Genomic DNA, 15513 nt, shown 5'->3' with positions numbered 1-15513 from the left:
AGGGATGGGGAGCCTGGTGGGCTGCCGTCTATGGGGTTGTTCAGAGTCAGACACAACTGAAGCGACTTAGCAGCAGCAGCAACCAAAAAGCTAAAATTAAAAATCTAGAGTAGAGTTTGGAATTTCAAAAATACGATGTTAAAGAAAAGAAGAAAAAAAAAAAAAGAGAGAGAAAAAGAAAAAAAAAAACAAGGTTACAAAAATTATAAAGAATATATATATGAAGTTTGCTTTAAAAAAAATAGGGTTTTTTTTTTTTTTGCAAAGTAATAGTAGGTTATAAAATTCAAAATTAAAGGAGTAATAGAGGACTTAAATTTTTTTAAAAAATTAAAAAAAAAAGAAAGAAAGAAAGAATGATCATAAAAATAGTAAAAATATATCTAGGATTTTCTCTGGTGTTGTGGTATTGTGGGGCAGTTCATTTTCGGCTAGTTCCTTGATCCGGCCTATATTTCTCAAAATCTATAGGCCCCTTCCTATGTGGTTTGTACTAATGACAGGGTTTTAATCTATTGCCTGTCGCTTCCAAGGCGGTTCCATCTGTTATAGCTTCTTCTGTTTGCTGGTCTCTTCAGTGTCTGATTTCCGCCCTGATACAAAGGGGGCGGTGGTGGACACTTTTTTTTTTCTTTTAGTCTCACTTGTTCAGTCACGCTTTGGGGAGGGAGGGACGCTGCAAACAAATAACACTGGCGTGTGCTTGCAGTACCTCAGCCACACTGGGCCTAATCCCCTCTCACGGCGCAGGTAGCCTCCCTGCCCACACTGCTCAGGCTCTAGATTGCTCTGCTGGGAACCATCTGAGGCCAGCCCTGGGCTGCTTGCACCTCCCAGGTCTAAGCTGCTCAGGTTCAGGCACTCGGGTAGTCCTCAGAGGCACAGACTTGGTTGGGCCTGCGTTTTGTGCCCTTCCCAGGTCCAAGCAGCTCAGGTGATGAGGTGTTTGGTGAGTGTGGTTGCTGCGACTTATCGCCTCCCCGTGGCTCGGTTTTCTGGGTGTACAACTGGTGCACCTTCTCAGGCGGATGTTGACCGTCCAGAACCCCAAGAAGTCTTAGTTAGCAAAGAAGCCTGCTTACGGTTTTGTAGATAATGTCTCTGGGCTGCGATTGCCCCCTTCTGGCTCTGGCTGCCTGTCACTGGAGGGGGATGGTCTGCAGCCAGCTATCTCTGTTCAGTCCTTTGTTCTGTGCACGGGCCTGGCAGTGTCTTAGGTTAGGGCTGGCTTTTCATGTGGTAGTTATCCCACAGTCTGGTTTGGTAACCCAAATTAGTTTGCTCAGGTAGCGCTCAGGGCATTCAGGCCAGATCCTCACTCTAAGCGATGCATCCCGTGCCTCCCTGCCCAGCCCCCGCTTGCTAGTGGCAGGTGCCAGTGTCTGCACTGCTTCTCTGCTGGGGGAGTTAATGTTGGGCTCATAATCTATGGGTTTTAATTGTTTATTTATTTTTCCTCCCTGTTATGTTGCCCTCTGTGCTTCCAAGGCTCGGCACAGACTCGGCTGTGAGAGTGTTTCCTGATGTTTGGAAACTTCTCTTATTTTAAGACTCCCTTCCTGGGATGGAGCTCCGTCCCTCCCTCTTTTGTCTCTTTTTTTGTCCTTTATATTTTTTCCTACCTCCTTTCGAAGACAATGGGTTGCTTTTCTGGGTGCCTGATGTCCTCTGCCGGAATTCAGAAGTTGTTTTGTGGAATTTACTTGGCGTTTAAATGTTTTTTTGATGAATTTGTGGGGGAGAAAGTGGTCTCCCCGTCCTATTCCTCTGCCATCTTAGCTCCTCCCCTCTAGAATTTTAAAAGTCATCGTAAAGCACCTGGGGATGGGCTTGATTCAGCTTTCAAAAAGATCATTGTGATTGTTGTATGGTAACTGGGAAGAAAAGGAAGCTAGATTATTTAGAAGAAAGTAAGAATTCACCAACCACGGTATGAGGTTTATTTGGACTAAGACGGCAGTGGTAGAGAGGTTAAAAATTCATCAACCCCAAAAAGTTTGATCTTAGAGCAAGTTTAACCTGTGAGATTCAGGTTGAGGTAAATTTTTGTCCTGAGCACTTAACTGCATTGTAATATCATTAACTGACAAAGAGTAGAGTGAGGAAAGACCAGATTTGCACTGGGATGACCCAGGGGGGTAGTACAGGGAGGGAGGTGGGAGGGGGGTTCAGGATGAGGAACATGTGTACACCCATGGCAGATTCATGTTGATGTATGGCAAAACCAATACAATATTATAAAGTAAATAAATATATATATACACATAAACAGCAAAGTATACAAAAAAAAAAAGAAAATTTCAATTAGGGTGCATTTAATGTGAGATATCTATTAGGTCTTCAACTGGGAGCTGTCAAGTAGGCAGTTGGGTGGCTGTGTCTGAAGATATTTTCAAAGTCATTGACAGTTAAAGCCATGGGGCATGGTGAGATTATTTATGCATGCAGTTTGAAATGAAGGAATACAAACTGAGACTGAGTTTCCTAGCACTCCAGGCTTTTGAATTCAGAAGACAAACACACAGCAAAGATTATTTAAAACTTTCTCATGAAATAGGAAGAAACAGAAGTGATGATGGAAAGTTTGTGAAAGAAATGTTCTGCTCTTAAAAATGAACACTAGATAAGTTTGCCATTGTGTACTGAAAGATATGTACAAAGGTGTCTTTTTTAGTATTGTTTGTAGTAGCAAAACATAAAAATCTTAAGTATACATAAACAAGATGTGGATAAATATAATCTGTTTTATTCAAACAAAAGTATATTATACAGAAAGATAAATGAGTAGATTAGAACTGTGTATACCAGCATAGATGCATCTCACAAGTACAATACTATTAATGTTATTGTTTTTATTTGTATTATGCTGCTAAGTCGCTTCAGTCGTGTCCGACTCTGTGTGACCCCATAGATGGCAGCCCACAAGGCTCCCCCGTCCCTGGGATTCTCCAGGCAAGAACACTGGAGTGGGTTGCCATTTCCTTCTCCAATGCATGAAAGTGAAAAGTGAAAGTGAAGTCACTCAGTCACGTCCGACTCTTTGCGACCCCATGGACTGCAGCCTATCAGGCTCCTCCATCCATGGGACTTCCCAGGCAAGAGTCCTGGAGTGGGGTGCCATTGTCTTCTCCTATTTGTATTATACTTTATGCTAAACTATTTATGAATTATATTAACTCTACTTATGTACAAATTTCCTTTCATTCTTTATTATTGAAAAAAAGTAAGATATTAAATTTTGACCATATTTTGATTTTTTAAATATAATATTTAGACTTATAATTATGCTTACAGGTATTTTTTATAAGATAAAAATAGGCAATTGTTATATATTAATTTTGATAAATCCAACATGAATATAGTAAGCTATGATTTTCTTGCCTAGTTTATGATATATGGCTTCAAAAGAGGTCATCTTGGTGGGCCAGAGTTAATAACAAATCTGAATGGAGTCAGAAATAGGGATACCAAGATTTAATACACTGGGAAGAGTCACTATACTATTGTTGGTTTAAAAATGAAGAGGGCTACCTGGCAAATAATTAAAGTGACCTCTAGGAACTGATAGCCATCCAGGAAATAGGGATCTCTCTCATAAAAGCTAAAAAGTGAATTCTGCCAACAAGACTGAAGGTGGAAGTAGATTTCCTCAGAAGTCTAGATGAGAATTCAATGTAGCTGATACCTTATTCTAAACTTGGATACTCTGAGTAGAGAATCCAGCCAAATTATATCTTTGAGCTCATAAATAATTGCTGTTTTAAGCTGCTAAGTTTGTGGTAATTTGTTGCACATTGATATAACATGGTTCAAGGTTTGTTATCCAGCTGATCAGAATGTCATTGTGACAGTCACTCTAACAACAAGAAATATTGATAAGGACTGCTGAAAACTTCTTTCCAACGTGCACCTATCGACATCATAGTTTCCCACTGTTCTATCCCCTTGCTGACATCAAAGAACAGAATATTGGCATTTTGTTTTTAAAATATGGAAAATCAATATAGTATTTGGGTGAAAAAATGTGAGAGAATCCAGATATATCATTAATCATATCACTCTTAGATACAGTAATCAGGAACTCCTTTCCTTGGCATTCTATATCTATGTCCTTTTCCAATGGGAGAGGAATATGTGGGACCAAGAGGATGCACCTAATGGAGCCCATGACATTTATACCATAAGTTGGCCTCTTAAGGCCCCTACATTTTCTGCCTAAATTTGCTCAAGTTATATATCTTTTGGGGACATTTTTGCCCAAGAATGGGCCAAACACTGAGGTGCATACTTGTAACCCTAGGAGATTGTATAAAGGGTATGTGAATGGTTGGAATCGGGGATGGGAAGAGAAGGACCAATTCAATATGTACTTAAACCTTCTACTGAACAAATCTAATGTTTCTAAGAATTAGAAATTGGACCCCATACTTCCAGGACATTATAAATTATATTAATCACAGTAATGAGAGAACACATTTAGGTTACCAGTTTGTATGACAGATTTATTGCAACAATGGCTGCAATTATTCACCATTACCATGTCAGCATCACTCACAATATGACTTTTAGTCCCTTCTATTAAGAGTTGGTGTTGGTTTTCCCAACCTTGAATATAAGGTAGCCTAGTATCTTGCTCTGACAAATAGAATGTGGGACAAGGAATCATAAACCAGTTCTAAGCCTGGGCTTCATGAATTCTTGAATGCTTGTGCTCATTTATTTGCACTCCTGATTCCACCAAGGCCAGAACTTTCTGATGAAGCATGAGGCCATATAGAGCAGAGAGGAGTGGCTACAGCCCTGAACATTCTGGCCAGTCCAGCAATCCACCAGCTCACCTTAGCTGTTTGAATGAAACTAGCCAAGCAAGGCCAACCCCAGCCCAGCTAAGCAGAAATCCGAAGCCAAAAAAATGTTGGCTATATTTTCCCATAAAAATAAATTGCTTGTTCTTTTATTTGTGTTTTAGCAGTTTTTTGTGTATAGAAAATGTAAAAGACTCTAAAATAACATGATATAATTATTCATAGTGCACTCATTCTGGCAAAGATACTCTGGCAGCAAATATGTAATATTCATGCCTTGCTTTGTTTTGGTGTTGTCTTTTTCCTTAATATTAATAGTTACAACTATGTTTAATGAGGTGTTAACCATGCACAAATCATTATAGTACTTTATAAACATAATCTTACTTACACACTAGCCACCACCTACAAAAATCACACATACACACACACACAAACCATAAGTTAGATTCTTTATTAGCTCACTTTACAAAAGAAGATTCTGAATATAAGTAAGTAGAAAGATAGGTTTTAAATTGTTTTATTCCAAATAGCCTTTGTGCCATATCCTGCTTATATCACTAAATTCATAGATTCCTTTTTTCAAATAGTTCATCACATTCTTATAAAAATAAATAAATAAAGGTAGTCCTTGATGGGGCTGTTTATAAAACACTCCAAAAAAAAAAAAAAAGAACACTTGGAGGGTTATGCTTTATTCCCATCACACACTGGTACATCCAACCAGGTATATGAGTGAAGGGAAATAAAATGTCACATTCACCAGAAAGGTTGAAGTAACAGAAATTCCCCAGCCCCTTATAAAATCCCTCAAATTGAAATTACATCTGACACTGATGCTTGTATTCTCAGTTTTTTTTTAATTCATATAATAATCAAGTTCAGAAAACAATACCATTATTTCATTTTATATTATTTCAGCAACCATGTGTTAAAAGGCCCCATAGAAGCAAAAAGAAACAAGATAATGATTCTTCTCTTGAAAACTCTAACTGGATGAGAATTTGCCTTGAACACTTGAATTTCAAAAAATGTGAAACCTCAAGAAATGGTGATTTATAAAAATATTCTGGATTCCCATGTTTTCAACATAGACATCTCAGAAAAAGGTGGAATATTTAAGATAGCAATGAAAACAACAAAACATCTTAGAGAAATCATTTGTACTTAAGTGAATATGATATCTAAGAAATGATAGCCTGAATATTAGCAAAGTACCAGAAAAATACAAGGCAGGTCAGGATTGTGTAGAAAAATTTAAAGATTGAAATTTCTTAAAAGATATCTCTGTAGATTTATTATGAACCTGAACTGAATATTCCTCAGAAATTTCCAATCTACTCAGAGCTTTAACAAGTTCAAATGTAAGGTCAAGTGATGTGATTCAATACCAATGATTCTTAGCAAGACTAACTTTTGTGTATTTTTAGAATAAAATTTTTAAATTTTATGACCAGAAAATAAGGTTTGAAATTTTGAAACACTTGAGGCTTATTAATGGAAACAATACAACTCCCTATAATTCATTAATTCTGTTTCTCCTTATCTCTCTTATTCTGCTTTTTAACAGGAATAAAGGGAAAGAGAACTGAGCCGTATCCCTGAGACTATATTAGGAGGCAGTAGACTGAGGGGATATAGCAATAAAAGCTTTTGAGACAGATGTTAGTTCAGATCCTGCCTTCAATACACAATGACAGTGAATGTATGAAATTTATTTCTGTGAGACTAAAATTCCTCTACCATAAACGTGAAACACTAGCTTTTGAGGAGGCTCAAATAAAACAATATATTTTCAGTATTTATTATAATACCTGTCATTTGGTAATCGATAAATAAATATTGCCTATTGATGACAGAAAAAGGATTCTAAATTAAATAAATAGATGAGTGAAATTATTTCTTACCACGTTCTAGCTGCAGGCCTACTCGAGAAGGATACCACTGTGGACCTATTCAATGAAAAATGACATTTAATTGTAAGCACAGGTGTAAACATATTTTAAAAGCAATATTTTCCATTAGAAGATAGATTAGATCTCAGAAGGTGATTAAAAATGATTATCCAGTATTAGAAATGGAGACAGTAGTTTTCCTTTACAGGATAAGCACTATGGATAATTCTGGAAGAAAGCATGATGGGCGGGTGCTTTAGGGATGGTGATTTTCTGCTTTTGGTCTAGGAACTTGTTACACAGATGAATTCAATTTGTGGACATGTAATAAAATAAGTGACCTATGTATAGTGGTGATTTAGTTGCTAAGTTGTGTCCAATTTTTGTGATCCCATGGACTGTAGCCTGCCAGGCTCCTCTGTCCATGGAGTTTCCCAGGCAAGCATACTGGAGTGGGTTTCCATATCCCTATCCATGGTATCTTCCTGACCCAGGAAGTGAACTCAGGTCTCCTGCATTGCAGGTAGATTCTTTACTGACTGAACTATAAGGGAAGTTGACCCATGTATAGCTTGTGCAATTTGAAAATTATTCTTAAAAAAAAAAAAAGTCTTAGATAACTTCATTTAAAACTGGAGAACTGTGACCTCATTCAAAATTTATTTAAAATTAACATGTGGAACTGAGTTATTTTCTCTATCAGGAATAAGCCACTCTATCAGAATAGTATGTACTATTGACTTTTAGTATTATGAGCAAATTAATTATAGCAGAAATATAACTTTACTGTCTTCTACATATAATACTATTAGTAATAAGTAGAATACTAAAATTTCTGTATGATTAGAAAAATCAAAATACCTTTATTATATGCTAAAACTGAAACTTTAGAAAATGAAGATCATGGCATCCGGTCCCATCACTTCATGGGAAATAAATGGGGAAACAGTGGAAACAGTGTCAGACTTTATTTTTTGGGGCTCCAAAATCACTGCAGATGGTGACTGCAGCCATGAAATTAAAAGACACTTACTCCTTGGGAAGGAAAGTTATGACCAACCTAGATAGCATATTCAAAAGCAGAGACATTACTTTGCCAACAAAGGTCCATCTAGTCAAGGCTATGGTTTTTCCAGTGGTGATATACGGATGTGAGAGTTGGACTGTGAAGAAGGCTGAGTGCCGAAGAATTGATGCTTTTGAACTGTGGTGTTGGAGAAGACTCTTGAGAGTCCCTTGGACTGCAAGGAGATCCAACCAGGCCATTCTGAAGGAGATCAGCCCTGGGATTTCTTTGGAAGGAATGATGCTAAAGCTGAAACTCCAGTACTTTGGCCACCTCATGTGAAGAGTTGACTCATTGGAAAAGACTCTGATGCTGGGAGGGATTGGGGGCAGGAGGAGAAGGGGATGACAGAGGATGAGATGGCTGGATGGCATCACTGACTTGATGGACATGAGTCTGAGTGAACTCCTGGAGTTGGTGATGGACAGGGAGGCCTGGCGTGCTGCCATTCATGGGGTCGCAGAGTCGGACACGACTGAGAGACTGAACTGAACTAAACTGAACTGAAAGCTGAAACTCCAGTACTTTGGCCACCTCATGCAAAGAGTTGACTCATTGGAAAAGACTCTGATGCTGGGAAGGATTGGGGGCAGGAGGACAAGGGGATGACAGAGGATGAGATGGCTGGATGGCATCACTGACTTGATGGACATGAGTCTGAGTGAACTCCTGGAGTTGGTGATGGACAGGGAGGTCTGTGGCATGCTGCGATTCATGGGGTCACAAAGAGTCAGACACGACTGAGAGACTGAACTGAACTGAACACACATCCATAATAAAAAAGTTGATTCACAATTATCAGAATATTTTTATTTTCTCTTAAAATGAATTCTTTATTATTACTTTAAAGGCTGTATTGAAAATTTAAGTTTTAACTTTGAGGTACAATTTTAAGCAAATTCAATTCATATATAATAATTTAAGAGTACTGACAAAAGAATATTACACAATTGCTATTTCTTTTTCAAAACATTACTTTCTAAATTGTCAGTAAGAGTAATGATAATGTAATACAACTGAATTGCAGTCAATTCTATCTAAATTTACTGCAAAAATTCCTACAACTTACACATGCAAGTTCTCATGAATAAATAACTCATAAGTTAAAACTTATAATCAATAGTTAAACTTTATTAAGATTATGTCTAAACAAAATTTAATAATAGTGTGGCAAATGAGGAATACACAAACATTTAACTCTGACATTTGATTTTTTTAATTGTATTTACTTCTAATTGTTTTATTTATATAGCCATTTGTTGTTCTGAAATGCATGCTAAAATTGTTTGTTGAAAAGAATTTTTAAATAGCTATACTTATTAATCATACTGAAAATATGCTGCCAAAGAAGTATGATGGAAACAAATGCAAAGAGATATCTACAGTTTAAAATGAGTTTGCAATTATGGATATAGAAGAAAATATAAAACTTATGAAAATCCATTTATATTTGACAAATAATCATTGACCACCTCTGATTATACATGTTGTCAAGTTCAGTCCATTTTAGTAATATTGGTGTAAGACATTATTTTCAATAGCACTTTATGAGGTTTTTGGGCTTCTTTGGTGGCTCAAATGGTAAAGAATCTGCCTGCAATGCAGGAGACCCAGGTTTGATCCATGGGTTGGGAAGATCCCTTGGAGAAGGAAATGGCTACCCAATATAATATTCTTGCCTGGAAAATTCAAAGCATAGAGGAGCCTGGCAGGCTACAGTCCATGGGGTTGCAAAGAGTCAGACATGACTGGCTGAATTTCACTTCACTTTTTTCACATTTATAGCATCTTTTTAATAGTGGGAAATATCAGTGCAAAATTAATTCAATCATTCTAGGCAAAGAGATCTATCTGTGACCTAGATGAGTCAATTCTGGCTGTATCCACAATGATCAATCAGATAGTTTAGAAGCTGTTAATGCCTTCAAGGAAAACTACTTCCTTTCAATCCTCTCAATAAGAATAAACTATAAGTCTGAGTTCAGTTCAGTTGCTCAGTTGTGTCCGACTCTGACCCCATGAACCACAGCATGCCAGGCCTCCCTGTCCATCACCAACTCCTGGAGTCCACCCAATCCCATGTCCATCGAGTCGATGATGTCATCCAACCATCTCATCCTCTGTCACCCCCTTCTCCTCCTGCCCTCAATCTTTCCCAGCATCAGAGTCTTTTCAAATGAGTCAGCTCTTCACAGAAAAATAAAGTCAGCCATTGTTTCCACTGTTTCTCCGTCTATTTGCCTTGAAGTGATGGGACCGGATGACATAATCTTAGTTTTCTGAATGTTAAGCTTTAAGCTATAACTATAAATCTACTTATGAAATAAACATGGCATTTAAAGGTTGTAATCTTTGAACACTGTGTCCCAGAGAAAGAGAGTTACTAACTGCTATGTAAACCTTTAGATTAGTTTCAATTCTGTTTTCAAAGAGCAAAACATACATTTTCTGATATTCTCTATGCTTGTTGAGCTTAGACGGAATAGGCTGGAAAAACATCAGGAAAAATAGTTTGTAAAGGATAAGGATATACATTGCATAATGAATTTTAGCATGTGTGAATAGTCCTGAAAATTATAATACTGAGTACATTGAACTCTGACGGCTGGCTCACAGCCGAATTATGGCTATGTAGTAGCTCTAATGCATCTACTAGTATCTTAAATTATTTAAGATGTTGAACTCGACTAGTATAATACCTATTATATTCTACCATGATTTAGAGTTCTATCCTTGATGATTGGAAGACTTCATAAACTATGCAATAACATCCCAAATAAGTAGGGTCTGCATACAATTCAAATATATTTATTTTACTAAAATAGGTTTTTCTGAATTGCTGGTTGTGACCATAATATGTTTAAAGATAGAATTAGTGTTATTATCAGCACTATATAAAGGGGTAGAATAGAGTAGAATAAAGTAGAAATGGATTGTCATGGCACTGGATGCAATATATTAGGATAAATTCTAGATGGACAAGTTCAGTATTGTTTCTTCAATGTTTTGTTTCAATAGCTTAAATTGTATAGATATATTTTTGTTTTTAGCTTAAATTGTATAGATACATTTTTGTTTTTATTTGACTACTGTACATTCTTTATTATGAATCATAGTCAAAAAAGTTGGCGACTAAAATGACAACTATGTGTGTGTGTGTATATATATGTGTATGTGTATATATATATATATATATATACATATATATATATACTGCATTTTATTGCAAAATAAATAATTTTTTTCTAAAGCTCTCTATTATAGAGGTTTTGCACAAAAATTAACATTAATGGTTGAATTAAATCCTATAATATAAAACAGATTTAAAAGGTTTGAGTGTTTTTTTCCTTCAAGAAGATTTGTTCTTAAATTTTGAAAGATTAAGGAACAGGGTAATGATATAAATTATATCGGATTTCAGCCATCTAAAATATTCAACAAGTTTTACAAAGGAGATGAGAGTCTTGAAGACGAGCACAGTGGCCAGCCATTGGAAGTTGACAATGACCATTTGAGAGCAATCAACAAAGCTGATCCTTTTACAACTACATGATAAGTTGCCTAAGAGCTCAATGTCAACCACTCTACAGTCGTTCAGCATTTGAACAGGTGAAACAGCCCGATAAGTGGGTTCCTTGTGAGCTGACTGAAAATCAAAGCAATCATCATTTTGAAGTGTCATCTTCTCTTACTCTAAGCAACAACAGTGAAAAATTTCTTGATTGGTTTGTGACATGCAACAAAAAGTGGATATGACAATTGGCAATGAACAGCTCACTGGTTAGACCAGGAAGAAGCTCCAAAATACTTCCAAAGCCAAACTTGCACCCAAAAAATAAAAGATCATAATCACTCTTTGGTGGTCTGCTGCTGGTCTGATCCACTACAGCTTTCTGAATCTTGGCAAAACCATTATATCTGAGAAGTAGGCTCAGCAAATCGATGAGATGCACAGAAAACTGCAATTCATGCAGCCAGCACTGGTCAACAGAAAGACCCCAATTCTTCCCCATTACAATGCCCAACCTCAGGTCACAAAACCAATGCTTCAAAAGTTGAACAAATTGGGCTACAGAGTTTTGCCTCATCTGCCAAATTCACCTGACCTCTCACCAACCACTTCTTCAAGTATCTCGACAATTTTTTGCAGAGAAAATATTTCCGCCACCAGCAGGAGGCAGAAAATGCTTCCCAAGAGTTCACTGAACCCTAAAGCATGGATTTTTATGCTACAGGAATAAATAAACTTATTTCTGTTGGCAAAAATGTGTTGATTTTAATGGTTCCTATTAATACTTTGATTAATATAGGTGTGTTTGAGCCTAGTTATAGTGATTTAAAATTCGCAGTCCAAAACCACAGTTACATTCACATCAATCTAATATGATTAGAATTCTTCTAGAATGTTTATCAGCAGTATAAATTTTAACTTAAATACTTAAATCCATGTCTCCAGATATTCAATTTTAGAAATAAAAGTCAGCAATAGAATTTTTTTTTAAATAATGAAAGTCAGAAATCTTTATTGAGTCACTGATGGCATGTGTTCTGTATTTGTGTTTATGAGAAGCAGGAAGTGTTAGGCACTCAGTCATGTCCAACTTTTTGCAATCCCAGGGACTGAAAACTTAGTGTCAGTTAGTATTAATAGTTAGATCGTACAGACTAAAGCTTACATAGGTTAAATTATTTAATACACTATAATTTATAAGGTATTAAAATTATTTTTCATCTATCTTAATTACAGATGGAATTGAATACTAACTGAAACCTATATTCATAGTAATACTGAAAGAGGAAAAATTTAGGAGAAAAAATACTGAAGGAATTTTCAAAAATAATAGTATCCTTCATGACCTAAAACATATCACGTCTCATACTTAAGACTTGGTAAACCTACCACCTAACCTCTACCCTTTTTATTTGATCACTAATCCTGCTAGGAAGAAGAGGGCTTCCCAGGTGACACTAGTGGTAAAGATTCTGCCTGCCAATGCAAGAGATGCAAGAGACATGAGTTTGATCTCTGGGTCAGGAAGATCTCCAGGAATGGGGAATGGCAACCTGCTTCAATATTCTAGCCTGGAAAATTCCATGAAAAAAGGAGCTTGGCAGGCTACTGATCATGGAACTGCAAAGAGTTAGACATAATTTAATGACTGAGCACACACATTAGGAGGCATAAATTTCGAGAACAGTTAAGGATTAATTAAAGAAACCACTTCGTTAATGTGGTGGAATATTCCTGGTGGACCATGCAGAACATTTGGGGAAAGAAAACAGTGATCAATTTTTGTTGTCTACATCTTGGGTGCTTTGTGACTGCTGTGATGAGATAGGATGAAGAGTAGAAAGAAATAGAATTCTGTTCTTAAAAGTATGCTATGCAGGGCTGGCATCAGTGACATTAATAACCTCAGATATGCATATGACACCACCCTTACGTCAGAAAGCAAAGAGGAACTAAAGAGCTTCTTGATGAAGATGAAAGAGGAGAGTGAAAAAGCTGGCTTAAAAACTCAAAATTCAAAAAACGAAGATGCCAGTCCAGGTTCAATGCACGATACTGGATGCTTGGGGCTAGTGCACTGGGACGACCCAGAGGGATGGTATGGGGAGGGAGGAGGGAGGAGGGTTCAGGATGGGGAACACATGTATACCTGTGATGGATTCATTTTGATATTTGGCAAAACTAATACAATTATGTAAAGTTTAAAAATAAAATAAAATTAAAAAAAAAAAAACGAAGATCATGGCAAGTGGTCTCATCACTTCATGGCAAATAGATGGGAAACAATGGCAACTATGACAGACGTTATTTTCTTGGGCTCCAAAATCACTGCAGATGGTGACTGCAGCCATGAAATTAAAAGATGCTTGCTCCTTGGAAGAAAAGCTATGACCAACCTAGACAGCATACTAAAAAGCAGAAACATTACTTTGCCAACAGAGGTCCATCTAGTCAAGGCTATATAAATGTGCTGATATTATAAATGTTCATTTTTTCAAATAAAATAATTATATATATAAAACAATATAGATTCATTTTAAAGTTAAAAAAGAAAAAATGGATTAAAATAGTTACATCAATGTATGAATAACATAACCTTAATACAAAAGAAACATTTATGTTTCAGAATTTTATTTGTAATGATAAAGTCTGGCAAAGTGTGAATATGTACTAAGTTATTATATTGCAAAATCTTTTAATTATATTCCTTGTGTGAAAATTAATAAAGGAAGGATATCACCAATAGTTGATTAAGATGTTTGAGATTTTGATGATAAATTGTTGAGCATAGAATACTATATTTCACATTCAATGGACTTTTTTCTTACCACAGAAAATGAAATTAGTAAAACAAATGCTGAAATAAACATAATTAGAAGGCCATTAAGATCCTATAGGAAAGAAACATTAAAAAAAATCTTTAACTCATGAAACAAACTTGATTTAATCTAAAATGACTTCCTGAAATGAACTAAAATAACTGCAATTGTAATTGAAAAACAATTGTCAATCCAATAGTTATTAGGTGCATTTCAAATGACATCCCATTTCAGGATAATCTGATAAGGCAAGCAAATAAAATGAGTGTATTGTGAAATAAATTAAAGAAACTACAAGCACAAAGTAAAATAAAGAACTTAATTTTCCAAAAAAGAGATGGTAGTAGTCTGCTATGCTTAAATTCTATGAAACCATATCTGAGCTTTGAAAATATATTTACATGCAACACTTTGATGAAAACAGGCAAGAGGCAGTTCATAGAAAACATCAAGCATGGTGACTGTTCTTGAAATGTTGTTTTTCATGTGATGATTCTGAAACATTGTATACATTTTATCTAAAGAAAAAGATTTAGAGGAAAATGAAAATAATTTTTAAATCCTGAAAAATTATTAAATAGAACACAAAGTATTAAAAACACCATTAGGGTTATTTGGAAGAAGGAATATTTGTACAAGGTCAAATTTCTTTGAAAGTAGTTTAACCACTGTTTTACTCTCATGCATGGGTGAGTGCTCAATCATGTCTGACTCTTTACAACCCCATGGACTATAGCCTGTCAGACTCCTCTATACCTGTGGCGGATTCATGTTGATGTACGGCAAAACCAATACAATATTGTAAAGTAATTAACCTCCAATTAAAATAAATTTATATTAAAAAGTAAAGAATACTAGACAAATTTCCATTTCCTTCTCCAGGGGATCTTCCCCACTCATGGATGGAACCCATGTCTCTTCATCTCCTGCATTGGTAGGCAGGTTCTTTACCACTGAACCACCCAGGATGCCCTGGTTTCCTCTCACAAGCTAAGCTAAGCTAAGCCACTTCAGTCGTGTCCGACTCTGTGCGACCCCATAGATGGCAGCCCACCAGGCTCCCCTGTCCCTGGGATTCTCCAGGCAAGAATATTGGAGTGGGTTGCCATTTCCTTCTCCAGTGCATGAAATTGAAAAGCGAAAGTGAAGTCATTCAGTCATAGACATGTGTTAATGTGAATATTTAGAAGATAATGTAGCATAAATAGCTGTATTTTGTGAGAAGGCAGACTGAAAAACTTTTAACCAACATATCACTTCTCAAAAAAATATTAATTCAGTTCAGTTCAGTTCAGTCGCTCAGTTGTGTCCGACTTTTTGCCACCCCATGAATTATTATTAAAAAATGAATACCTGAAACTTTGCATTAGCTTTTGTCAATTATCCTAATAGTATATATTTTTAATCCTTGGTAAAG

At 36.2% G+C, this 15513-nt stretch overlaps 1 protein-coding gene across 3 annotated transcripts in view; it reads right to left on the bottom strand.

Moving 5' to 3' along the window:
• Window positions 1–15513, bottom strand: part of TECRL (trans-2,3-enoyl-CoA reductase like) — a 142895-nt gene that overhangs the window by 61712 nt on the left and 65670 nt on the right. For all 3 annotated transcript variants that reach the window (XM_086407643.1, XM_086407640.1, XM_086407642.1), the window contains one exon: window positions 6713–6757. In XM_086407643.1, coding sequence (XP_086263769.1) covers window positions 6713–6757 — 45 coding nt within the window. The remainder of the gene's footprint in view (window positions 1–6712; window positions 6758–15513) is intronic.

Source organism: Bos grunniens, chromosome 6, assembly GCF_055505025.1.
Source record: "Bos grunniens cultivar Pamir isolate PY7600 chromosome 6, Bosgru_T2T1.0, whole genome shotgun sequence".
Taxonomy (NCBI): Eukaryota; Metazoa; Chordata; class Mammalia; order Artiodactyla; family Bovidae; genus Bos; species Bos grunniens.
Note: the sequence above shows the minus strand (reverse complement) of the source record. Positions and strands in the feature narration are given on the sequence as shown.